At 48.1% G+C, this 19267-nt stretch overlaps 1 protein-coding gene across 4 annotated transcripts in view; it reads left to right on the forward strand.

Moving 5' to 3' along the window:
* Positions 1-19267, forward strand: part of ABCC1 (ATP binding cassette subfamily C member 1 (ABCC1 blood group)) — a 126705-nt gene that overhangs the window by 105088 nt on the left and 2350 nt on the right. For 3 of the 4 annotated variants that reach the window (XM_064478472.1, XM_064478471.1, XM_064478473.1), the window contains 9 exons: positions 811-943; positions 3991-4198; positions 6216-6526; positions 11123-11322; positions 12683-12809; positions 13386-13487; positions 15734-15880; positions 17171-17329; positions 18046-18212. In XM_064478472.1, the coding sequence (XP_064334542.1) occupies positions 811-943; positions 3991-4198; positions 6216-6526; positions 11123-11322; positions 12683-12809; positions 13386-13487; positions 15734-15880; positions 17171-17329; positions 18046-18212 (1554 nt within the window). Of the gene's footprint in view, positions 1-810; positions 944-3990; positions 4199-6215; positions 6527-11122; positions 11323-12682; positions 12810-13385; positions 13488-15733; positions 15881-17170; positions 17330-18045; positions 18213-18612 lie in introns of all 4 variants that reach the window. The other variant, XM_064478474.1, reaches the window with a different exon arrangement.

Consider the following 19267-nt stretch of genomic DNA (forward strand, 5'->3'; position numbering starts at 1 on the left):
GTCACGCAGGGGTCAAGGAAGCACTCCTGTGGTTTGGGCAGGCAGCCAGCATAATCAGTCTCAGGATTAGCTGAGAGGAGGCAGGTGACCGTGGGATGCTTGCAGGAGAGAGGCAAGGTGGACTGAGCAGAAACATACAGGACATGTAGTTTCTGTGTGTCCGGGCACAGCTTAGCTGGATCCTCTGCTCAGGGTCTCCCACAGGCTGTCACCAAGGGGTCAGCCAGGCTGGGGTTTCATCTGAAGGTTTGGCTGGAGAAGGATCCGCATCTAAGGTCACATGGCTGTTGGCAGGACTCAGTTCCTCGGTTCCTAACTGGCCACATCCTGGACGCTGCCCTCAGTTCCCAGCTCCCTGGACCTCCCTCCACCTCCACGCTTGCTTCCTCGAGGTGTTCAAACCACGAAGGCAGTAGAGAGAGTCGATGACCAAGGTGGAAGTCGTACCCCATCCCTGCGTTCGTGTGGGTCTGAGCTGTGTGAGAGAGGGGCTGTTCCTGTGCACACACACCCCATGTCATTCCCCACGCATCTTCTCCCCAGGGAAAGGGACGGCCCCAGGGAGGACAGAGCTCTGGGTGATAATCTGTCATGATCTGCATAAATCTAATGAGCACTGGTGGGGCCAAAAAAGGTTTTTGAGTAAAGTCTGCATAAAGGAACAGTTCCTCCATGGGGCTCTGGGCCAAGACCCTTCCCCTCTCTGGACCGCCTGGGTAAAGTCAAGAGTGAACTAATTTGGTCTTTAGGGGCTGCCGACCCCGCCTGAGGCTTCCATCCAGCTAACACCTGTGTGCCTTGCTTCCCCAGACAGCTCAGCAACTCCTCCTCCTACAGCGGTGATGTCGGCCGGCACCACAACAGCACCGCCGAGCTGCAGAAGGCCGGGGCCAAGGAGGAGACCTGGAAGCTGATGGAGGCAGACAAGGCTCAGACAGGGCAGGTGAGGGCCACGGCTGGGCATCCCTGGGTACCAGGCCCGTGCAGAGTACTTTGTGCATCTTAGCTCATGTCTTCCCCCAACAGAGCCACTAAAGGTACTGTTTTAAGTGCCAGAAACCAGGCCGGAGGGCCCGAATGACTTGCCCCGGGCGCAGCTGGTGAGCGGCAGCCCTGGGGTTGGAACCCGGCCGTCAGACTCCAGGGCTGGCGTCTGTGGCCTCTGCTCTCCTGACCGCCGCCTCCTTTGAGCAGCTGGGGCTCATGTTAGCCGTAGGTGCCCTGGATGCTTTAAACCAGGGCTTCCCACCTCACGGGGTCCAGTTGTATGTGAGATGGTTTCAGGTCGTCACAGACTCAGCACAGAAGAACATTAATTACGTGGTCAGAAAAAATTGTTTTACATTGCCTTTTTAATTTCTCTTTTTTGCCTTTGTGACCACAGGCAGACCTCGTTTTATTGCGCTTTGTTTTATTGCACTTAGCAGATAACGCGGTTTTGTTTTACAAATTGAAGGTTTACAGCCACCCTGCATTGAACATTGGCACCACTTTTCCAACAGCTTTTCATTTGCTCACTTGGTGTCTCTGAGTCACGTTTTGGAGGTTCTTGCAATATTTCAGTCTTTTTTATTGTTGTTATATTTGTCATCTGTGATCTTTGATGTTACTACTGTGACTCACTGAAGTCTCAAATGGTGGTTAGCATTCTTTAGCAATGAAGTATTTTTTAAATTAAGGTGTGTGCTTTGGTTTTTTTAGACATAATGCTGTTGCACACTTAATAGTCTACTGTATAGTGTAACATAACTTTTATATGCCCTGGGAAACCAAAAAATATGTGTGACTCACCTTAATGCAGTATTCGCCTGGTGGTGGTGGTCTGGAACCCTACCCACAGTATCTCTGAGTTGTGCCTGGTACATTAGTGAGAAAGTCTCAGCTGGGGCTAGCTTGCCTTTAATCCCTAACTGTCTTAGTCTGTTTCGGCTGCTGTAACAGACAACCACAGAGGGAGTGGCTTAGAAGCAACTTACATTTATTGCTTATAGTTCTGGATGCTGGCAAGTCCAGGATCAAGGCGCCTGCAGAATCATGCTGGTGAGATCTTCATGGTTCACAGACAGCCCTCCTCTCCCTGTGTCCTCACATGACAGAAGGGGTGAGAGAGCTCTCTGGGGTCCCTCATGAGGGCACCAGTCCCATTTACGGAGGCTCCACCCTCGTGACCAAATCACCTATCAGAGGCCCCACCTCAGATATTGTCACATTACAGGGGTAGGACTTCAACTCAAAATTTGGGAGGAGACACAAATATTCAGTCTATAGTACTAACAGGCAGGAACTTCTCTTTGTAACAAGGAGAGCAGGTTTCAGGCTCTTGTTTTATCATGTTTTTTTACGATCATCTAGTTTGGGCGAGTGTCAGTAATTTCCTGTTTATGGTAGTATTCCAGAGTTTATTTTTTAAAATAAAATGGTATATTTAAAAAAAAATAGGGGATGGAAGTTTTTAAAATAAGTAAAAAAAATAAGTACACAGATAAGGAAAAACAAAGTAATTTTTCCAGGAAAATGATAAGGGAAACAGGCAAAGTCAGGGCACTGTTCTCTCAGACCTACCTGAGTTCATCCAGCATCTCCTAGGCCCTCTGTTTCCTGCTTCTTCACTCATGTTGGTCACACCCGGGGCCAGGGACAGAGGTGGCTATAGCGTGTCCCCCTCCCTTGCTCTCACTGACCTTCCAGGGAGCCAGAGAAATGACTTGAGAGGGAAGGGCCTTACTTAAGCCCCACAACCACCCAGAGCAGATGGGTCCTGCCCATTCTCCATACCAAAACCAAGACCTGGGGGGCTTATAACTTGCCAAAGTCCGAACAGGAGCGGAGCTGGGCTCAGTCCACCCTGATCACTTCTGACTCCACACCCACCTCGTTCGTCTGCTCAGGAAGAGGAGTCCCAAGTCCTGCAGAGGAACTCCAGGGTCAGCAGGCAGCTCGGCTGCGTGATGAAGCCAGATGGTGAAACAGGCACGCTCTTTATTCTGACACCCCCTCTCCAGTATTCCAATTTGAAGAACAGAGACTTGAAAAAGAACCTCCGGTCTTCCACCTGCTTCCTTTCAGCCAGACTGCAACTCTGATGATGTTTATAATCCAAAATGCAGCATGAGAGGCTTGACGTGACAGGGAGCACACACAGGGAAAGATGCCTGGAGTTTGCTGTAACCATGCCTAACGGGTGGGCGTGGGGCTGACCTGAAGCACATTGCCCCCGTCTCTGGTGTTCAGCCACCCTTCACGCGGCTGCACGTAATGATGGAGCCCCCATGCTGGGCTCCACAGGAAATACAGGGATGAAAGAAGCCCCCGACTATCACTTCATACAGGCTGAGCAGGCACAAAACACTGAGAAGCCAGTTGCAGTGGCGTATTGCGTGATCAGAGGACGTGGGGTAGACGTGACACTTGGTCTTGGTTGCTAGGCAACATGTCCCACCTTCCCATTTTCTTCAGACTGTTTGATGGCTTTCTGATGGTCCTGGCGTAAAGATTGAAATCCTGGACAGGATCTCCCAGGCCCTGTGTGGTCTGGCTGCTACCCATTCTCCAGCCTCAACTTGCTCCAGCTACCCCTGCCATCTTTCAGGCTCCCTCCTACCTTGAATCCTTTGCACATGCTGGTCCCTCCGACTGGGGTGCCCGTTTTCCATTTTCACCTGCCTCAGTAACTCCTTGATGTGCCTTCCTCAGGAAGAAGCTCCTCACCCTGATACCTCCCCACCCTGGGTTAGGTCAGGTTGCCGCATTTTGTACCAGCCCTTCTCTGGGATTATGCATTTTTCTGGGCAACGATTTGCTGAGCCTGTCTCGCCCCTCACCTGGAAGCTCTGTGAAGGCAGAGGCTGTGCCTTTGCTGCTGACTCCTTTGCCGAGTAACTAAGGGGGAGGGATCGGAGGTGTGAGCACAGGAGCTGTTGTAGTTCCTGGCCTTGGATGGGCGTGGCTGGTGGGTGCGTTCTGTAAGATGCCCTCTCTCCCTGGTCTCAGGTCAAGCTCTCCGTGTACTGGGACTACATGAAGGCGATCGGACTTTTCATCTCCTTTCTGAGCATCTTCCTTTTCCTGTGTAACCACGTTGCTGCCCTGGCATCTAACTATTGGCTCAGTCTCTGGACTGATGATCCCATCGTCAACGGGACCCAGGAGCACACGAAAGTCCGACTGAGCGTCTATGGAGCCCTGGGCATTTCACAAGGTGGGCCTCCCCACTGCCTCCTGATGTTGGCACTTGGATCCACATCCATGTCTTGTTAGAGAATTGGGTCCCCCCACTTGTCAGGGTTTTGTAGACTCACAGACCAAGCCAAACCCCCATGAATAGTAGCTGTCACGTAAGACACTCAGATATTTGTAGGAATGTTTCTCGAATGCTTTGTTTCATATGATCCTAGGAGACAGTGGGGAGGGGAGCAGAATGTGCCCATTTTGCAGATGAGGAAAGTTGAGAATCAGAGGCCACATGGAGCATTGGTGAGCAAGGGCCCTTGCCCCTTGTTGCTCTCAGGGTGAAGGAGCTTCTGTGAAGTCTTATTTGTGGACTTTTACCTGCTGTCTAAAGGTGGGAGTTAGTTTATACTAGTGGCTCACAACGCAGGCAGTGTTGTCTCCCAGAGGACAATCAGCAACATCTAGAGATACTTGGAGTTGCCACAGCTTCAGAGTGGGAGTGGGTGCTCCTGGCATCTATAGGCCGAGGATGTTGTGAAACGTCCTGAGGTGCACAGCACAGCCTCCACAACAGGATTATCCAGTCCCAAGTGTTAACAGTGAGGGGGTTGAGAAGTCCTGCTCTACGCCCTTTCTGTGGTCCCGTGAAGGTCATAGGAATAGCTGATGTTTACTGAGCACTTAACTTGATGTAGTTCCATTTTAAACACTTTTAGGTGTTTTAATTTATCTGACTTTTGCAGCAATCTTAGGAGGTAGGAGCTAATATACTACTTTCCCCATTTTAGAGATGCAGAAACTGAGGCCCAGAGGGGTTAAGTAATTTGCCCAAAGTCACACATGGCAGAGCTCACAGTGGTCAAGGCATTATGGCTCAGAGCCCAGCCTCTTAGCTAATGTGCTGCACGGTACATGAACTATGTGTTTATGTGCTCATAAAAATGATGTTTTTATGATGCATGTATGTATACAAGAAATGTATACATTTGATGTTTTTGAGCACTTCTGTGCCCCAGGCACATTGCCAGGTAGACCCTTTACATTCAGCAGTGCTGCAAGATAAGTATCATTGTCCCCATTTTACAGTTGAGGAAACAGAGTGCAGGGAGAATTAAGTGACTTGTGAAAGGTCCCATGGCTGGTGGGTGGCAGAGACAGGATTTGGCTCCAGAGCCTACCAGTGCCAACCCCAGAGTCCATCCTTCTAGACCCTACCTCTTGGCTTCCTTCTTTAAGGAGACTTGGATAGAAGCCTCTCCATTCCTGTGGAATCACCTCTCTGAACAGATCAGGGTGCCCTTATCTGGGTTGTTTGGAGGGGCTATAAATGTCTCATGATCTTTGAAAAAAACCAGAAGAGCAGACGTGGGGTTCTTAAATGTCTCAGTCCCTGAAACCCCCTCCTAGGGCAAGGGATTGTGGTAGAGAAGGTGGAGCACAGAGAGGGTGTGATGTTGACCTGGGCTTACACAGCAGCAGTGTCTGTTCTAGAGCTGTACTGTTCAGTGTGGTCACTGCTGGCCACATGTGGCTAGTTGAATTTCAGTTCCTAGAAATTAAATAAAATTAAAACACCAGTTATTCATTTGCAGCAGCCATGTGACGGATGCTGGTAGCTAGTTGGTACCACACTGGACAGTGCAGATGCAGACCATTTGCATCATCACAGAAAGTTCTGTGGTTGCATTGCTGGTCTAGAGGAGACAGCATACAGATCAAGAGCATGGCCCTGGAGCAGGCTGCTGGCATCGGAACCGCAGCTCTGCTTCTGATCGGCCTGGTCTATAGAGGGCAAAGGAATTCACCCATCTGAGCTCCAGTTTCCTTATCTGTAAGATGGCACCACTAGAACTTACACAGGGTCCTCATCAGGATCAGATGCACATAAAATGCTAATAGTATTTTGCCCATGGTAAGTGCTCGATTAATAACAGCCACCATTGTTATTATTAGAAGCTGCTTTGTCCACATGGTTGCGTGGCCACTGGCCCCCGCCCCAAGCCTGGCCCCTCTCCCGTGGTGGAGTTTAACGCAAGTGCTTGTAGGGATCTCGGTGTTCGGCTACTCCATGGCGGTGTCCATCGGGGGCATCTTCGCCTCCCGCCGCCTGCACCTGGACCTACTGCATAACGTCCTGCGGTCGCCCATGAGCTTCTTCGAGCGGACCCCCAGTGGGAACCTGGTGAACCGCTTCTCCAAGGAGCTGGACACGGTGGACTCGATGATCCCGCAGGTCATCAAGATGTTCATGGGCTCCCTGTTCAACGTCATCGGCGCCTGCATCGTCATCCTGCTGGCCACGCCCATCGCCGCCGTCGTCATCCCGCCCCTGGGCCTCATCTACTTCTTCGTCCAGGTACGAGGTAGGGCCCTGGGGTCCTGGGGTCTGAGTCCTACTGTGTGTTCTGCTCCCATGTTGAGGATGTGCTGGAGGAGGGTTAGATTTGCTTCTGTCAGTTTTGAATACCTGGGTTGACTGCTTTTAGTTTGCAATAACCACAGGTCCTTTTTCCCTAATAATAAGGATTTGCTTGTTTTTTTGTCTTTTCCAGCTGTAAATTATAAAAGAAAATAAGCTATAGCCATACAGACATCTTTATTAAAATTTCTTTAAGCTTGAAATTCTTTAGGTCCTCAGTTCCCTGGCAGATAACAGAGACATGAATAACAGCTTAAATAAGACACTTTTCTCTCTCGTATTAGAAATCTCGAGGTGGGCTATTCAGGGCGGATATGGGAGCGCCATGGGTTTGTTAACATCCCAGACTCTTTCACTGGGTTTTCGTTGTTGCTCTTGTTTTGCCATCTTTGCTTTCCATTCTTAAGTTGGTCTCATGGTCCAGGATGGCTGTAGGAGCTCTAGCCAACACATCTGTGTTTCAGGAAATTAAGATTGAGGAAGGGGAACAGGGTGAGGGAGCATATGATAGCTGAGTCATCATCAGCTGGGGTGCTTCCAGGTTGACAGATGAGCATGTGGAGGCCCGAGGGGCAGAGCTAGGAATGTGAGCTTGCGTCTGATCCCAAAGCTCATGCTGGTAACTCGGTGCCACACAGCCCGTCCCTGTCCCCGAACGGTTACTACATCAGGATTGCCAGCGGGGGACGTCTCTTTAGACTGGAGCGTAAGGACTGCAGCACAAAATAAGAGTGAGGAAGCACAAGGTGCTCCGTACGTCAAACCGCACCGGTTTGTGTGTGTGGCCGGTTCACGTGGGTTCCGGGAGGCCTGGGTCCAGTCAGCCAGCCCCCAAACCCACCACACTGTGGCCAGAGATTGGTGAGCATGACACCAGACAGATGGAATCAGAGCAGGTCCAGTTCCCGGACCCCTCAGTGTGTTCTCTTTAAATTGGTGCCAGCTTTTCGAGAAAGTCATCCAGCTGCATTTGCCAAAAATGTTATCTGTGTTCATACCCTGGCTGGGAAGTTTGCCGAAGGATCCAATCCAAAAGAACAAAATAGGCCAAATGCAACATTTGTGGCAGCTTAGATATCTGCCAGTAGCAGGACCTTAAGCACACGATGGAGCGATCCTGTGATGGAATGTTACGTACCTTCAACCAGGATAATTACTGAGACACTGTTGCAAAACTGGCAGTTTTATTTTTAAACAACAAAGGAAATGAGTCAAGCAAAGGACTGTGTTGTAGGGACACTGTCATTTTAACTAAGACAAAATGCATAATGCGTGTGGGCAGAGCTGGAAAGGGAGGCAGAAAAATGAAAACATTGCCTTTCTAAGGGTTGAGGTTATGGGAGAATTTATTTTTTTAATGGCTTTTAACTAAATATACACTTGTCCTATAACCCAGAAGTCTCATTCCTCAGTGTTTATGCAAAAGTAATGAGAGATCAAGCCAAAAAAGAAAAAAGAAAAGAAAGTACTAGAGTGTTCTTGGCATCTTGATTCATAATATCCCCGAAGGTCCATTACAGGAGGACGGACACATACATTGTGTATTTACACAATAACTCAGCAGTAAAATGAAATGAACTACTGATAACGCAACAAAGGTGAATCTCACATATACTGTATTGATCAAAAGAAGCCAGACACAAGAGTCCACATGTGTGGTTCTGGTTTGGTTTTTGTTTTTTTGTTGTTGTTGTTGGTTTTTGTTTGTTTTATTTTGTTTTAGGATTGAAGAATTAATTAATATAATTTTATTTTTTATTGAAGTGTAGTTGATTTACAATGTTGTGTTAGTTTCAGGGGTTCAGCATAGTGATTCAATTATATATATGTATATATAGACACACACACACATATATATCCTTTTTCAGATTCCTTTCCATTATGGTTTATTAGAAGATATTGAATACAGTTCCCTGTGCTACACGCTAGGTCCTTGTTGTTTATCTGTTTTATATATAGTAGTGTGTATCTGTTGACCCCAAACTCCTCATTTATCCCTCCCCCCCTTTCTCCTTTGGTAACCATAAGTTTGTTTTCTACATCTGTGTGTCTATTTCTATTTTATAAATAAGTTCATTTGTATCATATTTTAGATTCCACATATAAGTGATATCATATATTTGTCTTTCTCTGTCTGACTTAGTATGATAATCTCCAGGTCCATCCATGTTGCTACAAATAGCATTATTTCATTCTTTTTTATGGCTGAGTAGTATTCCATTGCATATATATATACCACATCTTCTTTATACAGTCATCTATCGAAGCTCATTTAGGTTGCTTCCATGTCTTGACTCTTGTAAATTGTGCTGCTATGAACATTGGGGTGCAGGTGTCTTTTTGAATTAGAGTTTCTATCTCTTCCAGATATATGATCAGGAGTGGAATTGCTGGATCATAGGGTAACTCTATTTTTAGTTTTTTAAGGAAACGCTGTACTGTTTTCCATAGCGGCTGCCCCAATTTGCATTCCCACCAACAATGTAGGTGGGTTCCCTTTTCTCCACACCCTCTCCTGTGTTTCTGTTTTTATGAAGTTGAAAAACAGGCGAGAGGACATAGTGATAGAAGTCAGAATCGTAGCTCTAAGGGGTATTGACTGTGTGAGAACAAAAGAGAATTTTCTGGGCTGCTGAAAATATTCTAGATTTTGATCAGGTAGTGGGTATGCAGGCGTAGATTAATGTGAAATTCATCAAGCTGTAAAGATTTAGTGTACTTTCCAGTGGAGGTACATCTCAAAAAGTAGCTTTTAAGGATGTGTGTCTGTAAAGGTATATATTCCTCACCCACCTCAGGGAAAGATCTAAAAGGTTATATACACTGAAATCTGAATAGTGCTTGTCTCAGGATCATGGACTTAATGTTTATCTAATCTTACCTATAACACTCCAAAATTTTAAAAAATGGAAACATTACTTAACTGTTGTAACTTAAAAGCAAGTCATTTTTAGAGAAAGGAATGTAAGAGGTAAGATGATGGGGAATTCTGGTAGGGCTTCTACGTGGCTGGAAGAAGGCACTTCTGCCCATGGAATTGTTTGGCATCTGTGAAAATCATCCGGCCACACATCTTAGCATCTAAGCTCTGAGCCTGCTGCCTGACACAGGCAGGTGTTTGTCGAGCAGTTTTTTTTTTTATTCATGAGCACCAAGCACTGCCTTGGTCTCTGGAAGAGTAAGGTAAGTCCATGGGGTGGAGTATGTCTCCTGGAATAGAGTTTCAAAGGAAAGGTAATAATTTTTTTTTTCAATCAGATTATTCCTTAACAAAAATAAGTCTTAGGTTAGCTTTTCACGGGAAATAAAAATTCTGAGGACATGACAAGTGGAATAAATTGAGCAGGTAAAACATTTTGGAACAGTTTCCATCCAGGATGAAAGCAAGCCAGTGAGTGGAGGTGATCCCAGGAGAGGGTGATGAGGACGGATGCCACGGGGCCTTAAGCCCGGCCAAGAGGCCTGGATTTCGTTCAAGGCGGTGGGAGCCGCTGGAGAAGAGATGTCCTCTGAGAATGTGCAGGGATTGGCAGAACCACTGTTCTGAGACTGCCTGGGTTAGTTTTCCGAGTTTCTGGGGGTCCCAGGAGACTGCCCAACTTGTGGCTCAAATTACTGTGTGAGCTGCTGTCCAGAAAGAAGTTGCTGACCTTGGAGGCCCCATTAAGAGCCACCCATTCTATTAGTGCTCTCCATGGAAATGGCCCAGGGCACCCAGCGCAGGGCAGGTCCAGGGAGGTTGTGTTCCTGAGCATCCTGTGTTCACTTGTCCAGCTCTGCTGTTGATAACGCAATTGCAGATATGTTACATCTTCACGTGTGGATTAGGGAACCTCAGTTTTGGCAGGTCTTTTTGTACAGATGAGGAAACTGAGGCCGAGACACTGAGGTGTCTTCAGATTACCAGCCCAGCCCATCATGGCTCCTTGAAGCTTCCAGCGGGCGGCTCGCTTTTGTTCCATCTCTAACAAGCTGAATGCCTGGGTTAGGGCCAGAGCAGAACAGATGTGGTCTCTGTCCACAGGGGCAGGCAGAGTCAGGGATTGAGCTGAGGTCTGGGTGTCCTCAAAACCTGTGCTTAAAACCACACTGCCGGGTCCGTAAGCCCACAGGTGCAGAGGTTAGCACTCTGTGGCCTGCCTGTTGGGGTTTGAATCCCAGCTCTGCCTCTACCTAGCCATGTGACCTTAGGAAAGAGGTTAGCCTTAGTTTATTCATTGTGAAATAGGAATGAGCACTTCTCAGGTTTTTGGTGAGGATTAAATGAACTGATACATGTGAAAGCACTTGAAACGGTGCTAGGATGAAGGGCTCTACTTGAGTGTCAGCTATTATTATCATCACCGCCGCCGTCGTTATTGTTGTGGGCGCGTGCCTGCGGTTCACCAGGTGAGCCGGGACACCCCCTAAGAGCAGCCCAGCTCCAACATTTTTTCCCCGGACCTCGGTTACGTCCGGACTTTCTCCAGCGCAGCCCCGGAAAGGGTGGGATGAGGGACCCTCACCAACTCCGCATCCGTTCTTCCCCTGCAGAGGTTCTACGTGGCCTCCTCCCGGCAGCTGAAGCGCCTGGAGTCGGTCAGCCGCTCCCCAGTCTATTCCCACTTCAATGAGACCTTGCTGGGGGTCAGCGTCATCCGCGCTTTTGAGGAGCAGGAGCGCTTCATCCGCCAGAGTGACCTGAAGGTGGACGAGAACCAGAAGGCCTATTACCCCAGCATCGTGGCCAACAGGTGAGCACGCGGGGCCGGGGGCGGGGCGGGGCGGGGTGAAGGGAGGCCTCCCATCCTGGAGGAGGGTGTGCAGCCAAGCGGAGGCCTCTGGGGAAGGACGGTGAGACTCGGTGAGAGGAAAGGACAAAGTAACCATTAAAAGCAGATGGAAGCACGGTCAGCACACAGCTCCAGGGGCATTGAAGTGCAGGGACAAGCAGTTCCTCCAGAGTCAGAAAATACCATCCTTCAGCTTTGATACAAGATCATCAGGCCTGGCGGACTGGGCTGTTGGGTGTTTCTGTGCCGAGCTTCGCATCGCACCACCCCTGTGTGATGAGTAGTGGAAGCAATTTACTAATACTGGGTTGAACCATGCAAAACTGCCATTTGGGGGTTCAAGAATGGCTGAAGAGCATCTATCAAAAAAGGGGATAAAAGTTGGTAATTATTTATTGAATTTAGAAAAGTATCCTCCTCACTTGCTTACATCCTGATATATAATTTTTGAGGGGTGGGATAGAAAATTCTGGGAAGGGGTAACAGCACCCTGGAAGTGACCCATCAGAACCAATTATCCACCCATCATGCACAGTGTAACCCCAACAAGTGTAAGGCTGGGTGGAGAGATCCTGCCTTCTGCAGAATTTTTAAGGCATTTGTCAAAAGCTGGTGTCTGGGAGCAGCTCATGTCCTGAAGACCAGTCACATGGATCTTAAGGGCGCTAGTGGAAAAAAGATTGATAATACTTGGCTTCCTAGAATGGCTTACATTTTGAAACAGTAAAACAATATTCCTAATGCTATGTGATATCTTACAAAAGTTAGCTTTAAACCAATTTTAAAAAAATGTTTATAACTTAAAACATTTTCACATTTCTAAAATGAGGGTGGTCTGCATCTGGGAACCCTTAACTACGTTGAAAATGGTGGTTTATTTCTCACTCCCCTTCCCCCTCTCCTGCCAAGAGAAGGTTCTTTTAAGTCAGTGGTGCTTCTTACAGTTGATGACTTCTTAATATTTAGGAATTTTCCAGGACATCTTTTTTTTTTTTTTTAATGCACACATGGGTATATTTTAAAGGTTTCAGTGAGGGGAAAAAATGGTTCTTCAAATGGCAGGCTTCAGCTTTCTGGGAAGGTCACTTCTGGAGAACTCTGTTTTAGTCCCTTGGGGATGCCGGATTAATGAGAATTCCTGAAATTGTGTCCCTTCAGCCCTCTTTCCCCATGCCTCCTGAGCAGGACAGAGAAGGCCCCTGACGGGAGATATCAGGGAATTATTTCAGTTAGCAAAGCGCCCCACTTTGAGCTGGAAACCAAGTTTCCAAGATGCTGACACTGGGCATGTGTCTGTCCATCTGCCCGTGTCTCCACACAGGTGGCTGGCCGTGCGGCTGGAGTATGTGGGCAACTGTATCGTCCTGTTTGCCGCCCTGTTCGCCGTGATCTCCCGGCACAGCCTCAGTGCTGGCTTGGTGGGCCTCTCGGTGTCCTACTCACTGCAGGTAAGGGGGGCGCTTTCAGCTGGGTTTTCCAGTTCTCTTGATGGGGAGCCAGTTGTCACATTCTTGGACCCTTTGTTTTGGGTCCCTGAGGAAGTGACAGGGAGAGGAAAGGGGCCAGGTGAAGTTTGAGGAGCAGGTCTTCGAGCCCAGTGATGACTGGAGCAGTGAGAAATTAGACATGCAGCCAGGATCCCCCCATCAGCCAAGGAAAGTCCTTCGTAGCCTGAGAGGATGCCTCCAGCTACAAGAGAAATGCATTTTTAGTGCTATAAATTTCCCTCAAAGCACTGCTTTAGCTGAATCTCCCAGATTTTGATACATTGTGGATTTTTTCCTATTATCTAGTTCAAAATATCGTCTTGTTTCCTTTCTGAATACTTTAGTGGCCTGCAGATTATTTTGAAATGTGGCACTTGCTTAAGACATGCAGTGTAGTAAGTCTCTCTGATGGCTGTATGTGAGGTTGCTGTTTTCTACATCTTTCTTACCTGAAATATTTCATAATCCATAATGATTCCATGAAATGCAATAAATCATGCTCACTCTAGAAGCTCCATGTGACTCTTCCACTCACAGGTCACCGCATACTTGAACTGGCTCGTTCGGATGTCGTCCGAGATGGAGACCAACATTGTGGCTGTGGAGCGACTCAAGGAGTATTCAGAAACTGAGAAGGAGGTAAGGCAGGTCCCTGGCCTGACCTTTTGCCCTTGATCTTCCGTGTGGCTTTACCCAAAAGAATCCCCTGAGCTGTACCTTGTGTGCCTTCAACAGGCAACCTCTATCTGACAAAAAATAACCTTCTGTTGTTTGTTATGTATTTTGATGAGGGCTTCTCTTATGCAAAATGAATGATACAAGTTTCCTCTTTAAGTCTAAAAATTAAATACAAAGGAATTGCTTAAAAGTATTAAAAGTCAGTAACAAGAGAATCAGTACATGGATATTGCAAAAATCATGATACTGCTAAGGAATTGACGAAAGTTTGGGAAACCCTGCAATTACTTAACCTAAGTCCCCATTTCATAGATGGAGGAAATGGGCACCTAGGGAGGGACAATGACTGAGCTAAGGTCACATGTGGTCAGTAGGACAGCTGGGAATGGGACCCAAGTCTCCAGACTTTGGTGCCACATTGTCCATAAAAACTGCCTTATTCTGCCTGCACACCATCTCCTAATAGCAATAGTAGTGATAATACTGATGGTATCTCCAGGCATTATTGCTACAACCATCCCCCCATCCCCCTACCACCACTGATAATAACAGGGGTACATAGTATGCCCTTGTGGGCTGTCAGGCTCTGTACTAAACATTTTGTATAGAATAATTCATTTGTTCTTTACACAGTCTTATAACTCACATTCTATTATTATCCCTATTTTACATGTGAGGAAACAGACACAGAGAGGTTAAGTTACTTGCCTGAGATCACTTGGCTAGTAAATGGCAGACCCAGGATTTGAGTTTGTCTTTCTGCCTTCCAAGGAAATACCTCTTGGGAATGAGACCAAGGTGACCCTGGCTACACTCTGTCTTGAGGATTTACAGAAGTGAACTATGCCAGGTCCTATGATGTGTTGATGGGTGAACCAGATCTCACGTCATCAGAGAGCATTAGTCAGAATGGTGTGAGCGCCCCCTGTAGACATAAGAGCACATTACACCAGGAGTTTCCCACCCTGCATTGATTTTTATCTACTTTTTTGTAATATTTATTGAGATGTAATTCACATGTCATGCAGTTCACCCATTTAAAATGTAATATTCAATTTATTTTTTAAAACATTTTGCTTGTTTTTACAACTTTTAATTATTTATTCTCATACTTTTAGAATAAGAGCATATTGGAAAATTACAAGGATCACCCAGAGTGCTACCACTATTAAAAAATATGTATTTGCTTATGTTTATATAGTATACATATTTATAGTTAGAAAGTTCCACCCACTTCTCTCCAGCCCCCTCTGTGTTCTTGCAGCATGTCCCCTTCATTTATATACATAAATTATAAAAGGGAAATATGTTCATTGTAACAGAGGAAAATTAAGAAGTTTATGGTGGAGAAAAAATAAATCAAAATAAAAGTCCTATTTTATTGTTCTCTCCATTCCTCTCTTTCCACAAAGATGGCCCTGAGCCTGTCCCAGAACATATCCAGTTGTAGACCTCAGAAATGATGAGCTGTACTAAGCAGCTTTTCAGAACTAGGGGCTGTGTGACCCCAAGCAAGTTACTTTCCCTCTCTGTGTTTGTTTCCTCATGTGTAAACTGGAGATAAGAAGGAACCCAACTCATGGGATTATAGTGAGGATTAGATGAGGTAACGTGATAGAATGATTTTTAAGTATTAGCTGCTGCTTTTACTGTTGCCCTCCAGACCTGGCAGCCGTCGGAACAGCTCACCTGTACCTTTGTGTTTTATCTAGAGAAAACAGTTCATTCACTGATTCAGTCAGTCAGTATCTTTTGAGCACCTACTATTGCTCTAGGCCCTGGGATGTAGAAGTGAGCAAAGAGATCCTATCTCATAGAGTGGATGTTGCAACTGATGTGGGTGACAGCATAAACAAATACATACATACTTAAAATGCTAGGAGGTGGTGAGTGCTCTGAAGGAGAGTGGAGCAGGGGAGGGCATGGAGGGGCATCTGGCCAGGAGGGAGGACACATTGACCTGAGATTTGCAGCAGAGGAGGGAGGGAGCAGGCTGAGAGGGTAGTCTGGGGAAGAGCCTTCCAAGCAGAGGACTCTGCAAGTGCAAACACCCAGGAGCAGGATGTGTGCAGAAGTCGTAGCAGAGTGAGCAAGAAAGAGGGCCATGAGGTCAGAGGAGTCCTGAGGACTGCTCACACAGAGCCCTGGGGCACGTGAGAAGGACTTCACATCCTTACCTCCCACCTCACCATCCCCTGTGATCGCAGGCTCCCTGGCAAATCCCGGAGATGGCTCCGCCCAGCGCCTGGCCCCAGGTGGGCCGAGTGGAATTCCGGGACTACGGCCTGCGTTACCGAGAGGACCTGGACTTGGTTCTGAAGCACATCAACGTCACCATCGAAGGAGGGGAAAAGGTGGGTGCATCTTTTCCGCCACCTGTTCACAGCCGGGCATAGGTTACAACTGGGCGGATGAAACCAGCTTCCTCGTTTCCCCAGTCTGCCCCTGCCCCAAACCAAGGGGAGGAGTGTTCTTTTTGGGAGAGGCTTGTGGAAGTAAAAGATGCGCAGAGAGTGTCCCAACAGGGTTGCAGACTGGTAGCCCAAGGGACAAATGAGGCCCACAGTAGATACGTTTCGAAAAAAAAAACCTGAGTCATTTGCAAATATTGAAAAATCTGGAATGTTTTATGTGAAAATACATTTTCTTTTTCTTAAAAGATGAGAACACCTAGCAGCGCTGGGTCTTCCTAGAGGAGACAGGAGCCTCCCAGGTCGCTCGGTCGCTCCCTGCCCCATTCGTGGGCCCACTTAGCCCACAGGCGTTCGGGTTGGCGATCCCTAGGACAGAAAGGCGGCGGCAGCACTAGTGGTGGCTCAAGGGCCGTGTGAAACTGGCAGAATTTTGGAACGTATCCCTGTTCCTGGAAGACGTCTTTGTTCTGAGACCCTCCAACCCTCCTCAGGAATCAGACCAAGGGTCTTCCTGGCCATTTGCCAGGGGAAAAATGTTCCTTTCATCTCTGAACATACGGATTTGTTTAACTTTTTACTGCAAGGCTCAGAATGTTCCCATGAGAGAATTGCTCTAACTTACAAGGGGAAGAACAGAGTGGGCGGTGTTCTCACTGAGGCTTTATGGCTTAGGTCAAGTCGTGAGACTCTGCTCTGTGAGGTCGCTGTCAGAGGGGGGAAGAAGCCTGCCTCCCCCGAGCCCAGAGGAGAAGGGGAGCGCTGTAGCTGGGTGTCGGTCAGTGCCACCAGTCCTTGGCCACGCACGGTGGAGCTTGGCTTCCTCAAGAGGGGATAAGTGGAGACAAGGTCCCATCCATAACCTCTTTTTGCTCACTCATTTGGGATGGGAAGAGGATTTGCTTGGACCTATTTCAACAGCTCAGGATGAAAACCTAACCATCAAAGGACTGAAAAACAGTGAGAGGGAAATACCTGATTATTACTTAATATTGTCTTGAGTTGAAAATAACTAACTTATAAAAAAGAGCCAGCAAAGAGAAGGGAGTCCTTCTTGACCCTTGGCCAAACGGCCCTTATAGGAGTGTCTCTGGGCGGCTGCTGTGGTAGGAGGTGGGTTGACCAGATGACTGAACTGCTCCAGGCAGGTACTTAAAACAAGGGCCTGTGGCGCAGGAGGTCACCCCAGATACCAGCACTGCCACCTCACCCCAGGCTCTTCCTGCCCCACAGGTTGGCATCGTGGGGCGGACAGGAGCCGGGAAGTCATCCCTGACCCTGGGCTTGTTTCGGATCAACGAGTCTGCGGAAGGAGAGATCATCATTGACAACGTCAACATCGCCAGGATCGGCCTGCACGACCTCCGCTTCAAGATCACCATCATCCCCCAGGTGGGGCCGGGGTGGGGCCGACGGGGGGGAGCTGGGCACACTGAACGCGAAGCACACGTGTTTTCAAGACAAATGTACATTTGCTCCTACTTTGTTATTTTTTACTGAAATTAGGCTCTGTTTCTTCTCCACTGACCTCTTAGAATATAAATAACAGTGGGAATTAAGCAGGTATCATGCACTCCATCACTCTGCCACCCAGGAGGCAGCCTCCTGAGCATCTAACACTGGCTTCTCCCACGGCTGTTGGTAAGACAGGAATCTTACTACCTCTGCCAAGAGCTAGGTGAGAAATACAAATTTTCTAGACTAATTCCTGTAGGTAGTGATTCCTTAACATGTTTCCTTTTAGTTAGTGTTGTTTTGCCTAAAATTTCTTCTAAGATTCTAATTTGGAGGCAGGAGACGGGGAGGAATCCACAGTACCTTGCAGTTAAGAATTGCCCTTGTGGCATCTCCCTTCCAGAAGGCTCCCAACACATTTGCATACTGAAGGCTCTGGGAAGTCTTAAGAAAGAAATCTATTTTGTGTCACTTACCCCAACGTTCTCCAGACTTTTTTCCCTATGACTAACAGTTCAGAAATGATGATTCTGAGGAACTCTGAAACCCCCTTTTGAACAATTCTGGCGTGAACATTTTACATCCCACCTCTCTGCCCCACCCATGTCCACCGCGGCCTCTGCCTCACCGTCTGCCGTCTTCCCTCCCAACAGGACCCCGTTTTATTTTCGGGTTCCCTCCGCATGAACTTGGACCCTTTCAGCCAGTACTCAGATGAAGAGGTCTGGACATCCCTGGAGCTGGCCCACCTGAAGGGCTTCGTGTCAGCCCTTCCCGATAAGCTAAACCACGAGTGCGCGGAAGGCGGGGAGAACCTGAGGTAGGCAGGGTGGGGGGGACCTGAGGAAGGTTGGGGGGGGTGGCGCCCGGTCGAAGTCCCCTGGGTTCCACCTCACTCAGGATGGTTAAAGATTTTGTTCTTTTGTGTCTGTGTCAGACCTGGGTTTGAGGCCAAGCTCTGCCCGATGAGCTGTTTGTTTGTCTCTAACCTCTTGGGGCCTCCGTTTCCATGTCTAATATGGGTTTCAGTCCAGGCTCTTTTCACCGTGAGGTGTAACTGGGACAGCCAGCACACCTCCTTTCTTACACCAGGTCCATTCAGGAGAGTGGCTGTCAGGTGTGAAACTTTTGAAAGGCTCCTCTTCCTGTCAGTAAATAGCACTGCTCTGAGCTCTCGCGTCCCAACCCACTGCCCCAGCCGCCTTGGCCCTTCTCTCTAGCTCCCAGGCTCCACCTGTGATCCAGCAGCTGAAGTGTTTGTTAATGCCTGGTGCAGCAGGGATCCTCCCAGTCCTGCCCTAGTTCCTTTATCAATCGCCATGACAACCAACCATCAGGCCTCAGGTGTGTTCAACAGGAGCCTGACCCCTCCCATGCTGGGGCGGTCAGTCTTGGCTCACTCAAGTGGGTGGGGGCTGTAGGCTGATCTCATTGGCCTCTACTGGGGCAATTAGGGTCTGCTCCACGTGTCCCTCCTCCAGCAGGTCAGCCCAGGCGTGTCGTCATGGTGATGACAGAGGTGCCAGAGAGAGCAAACCCACTTCAAGCCAGTTCTGGCCTTCTGTTTGCCAGCATCCCACTGGCCAAAGCAAGGCGTGTGATTGAGTCCAGAGTCCACTGTGAGGGCTCTCCAGAAGACATGGCTATGGGGTCATTTTTGCAAACTGTCACTACTTATGCTGAATTGGTCACATATTTTGGACATTACCTGTGAGCCCTGCGTTGAGAATGAACCTGAGCCTGCTTCTAGCTCAGCAGGAAGACCGGGCTGAGGGATTAGTGATGTCTGCCGAGGGCACGGATGTGGGGCGCAGAGTGCTCTGCTCCCTGCTCTCAGGTCAGGAAGGGGTGGTTTTGACGCTGCCTCCTGGTCTT

This window comes from Camelus dromedarius, chromosome 24 (genome assembly GCF_036321535.1).
Source record: "Camelus dromedarius isolate mCamDro1 chromosome 24, mCamDro1.pat, whole genome shotgun sequence".
NCBI classification, from domain to species: Eukaryota; Metazoa; Chordata; class Mammalia; order Artiodactyla; family Camelidae; genus Camelus; species Camelus dromedarius.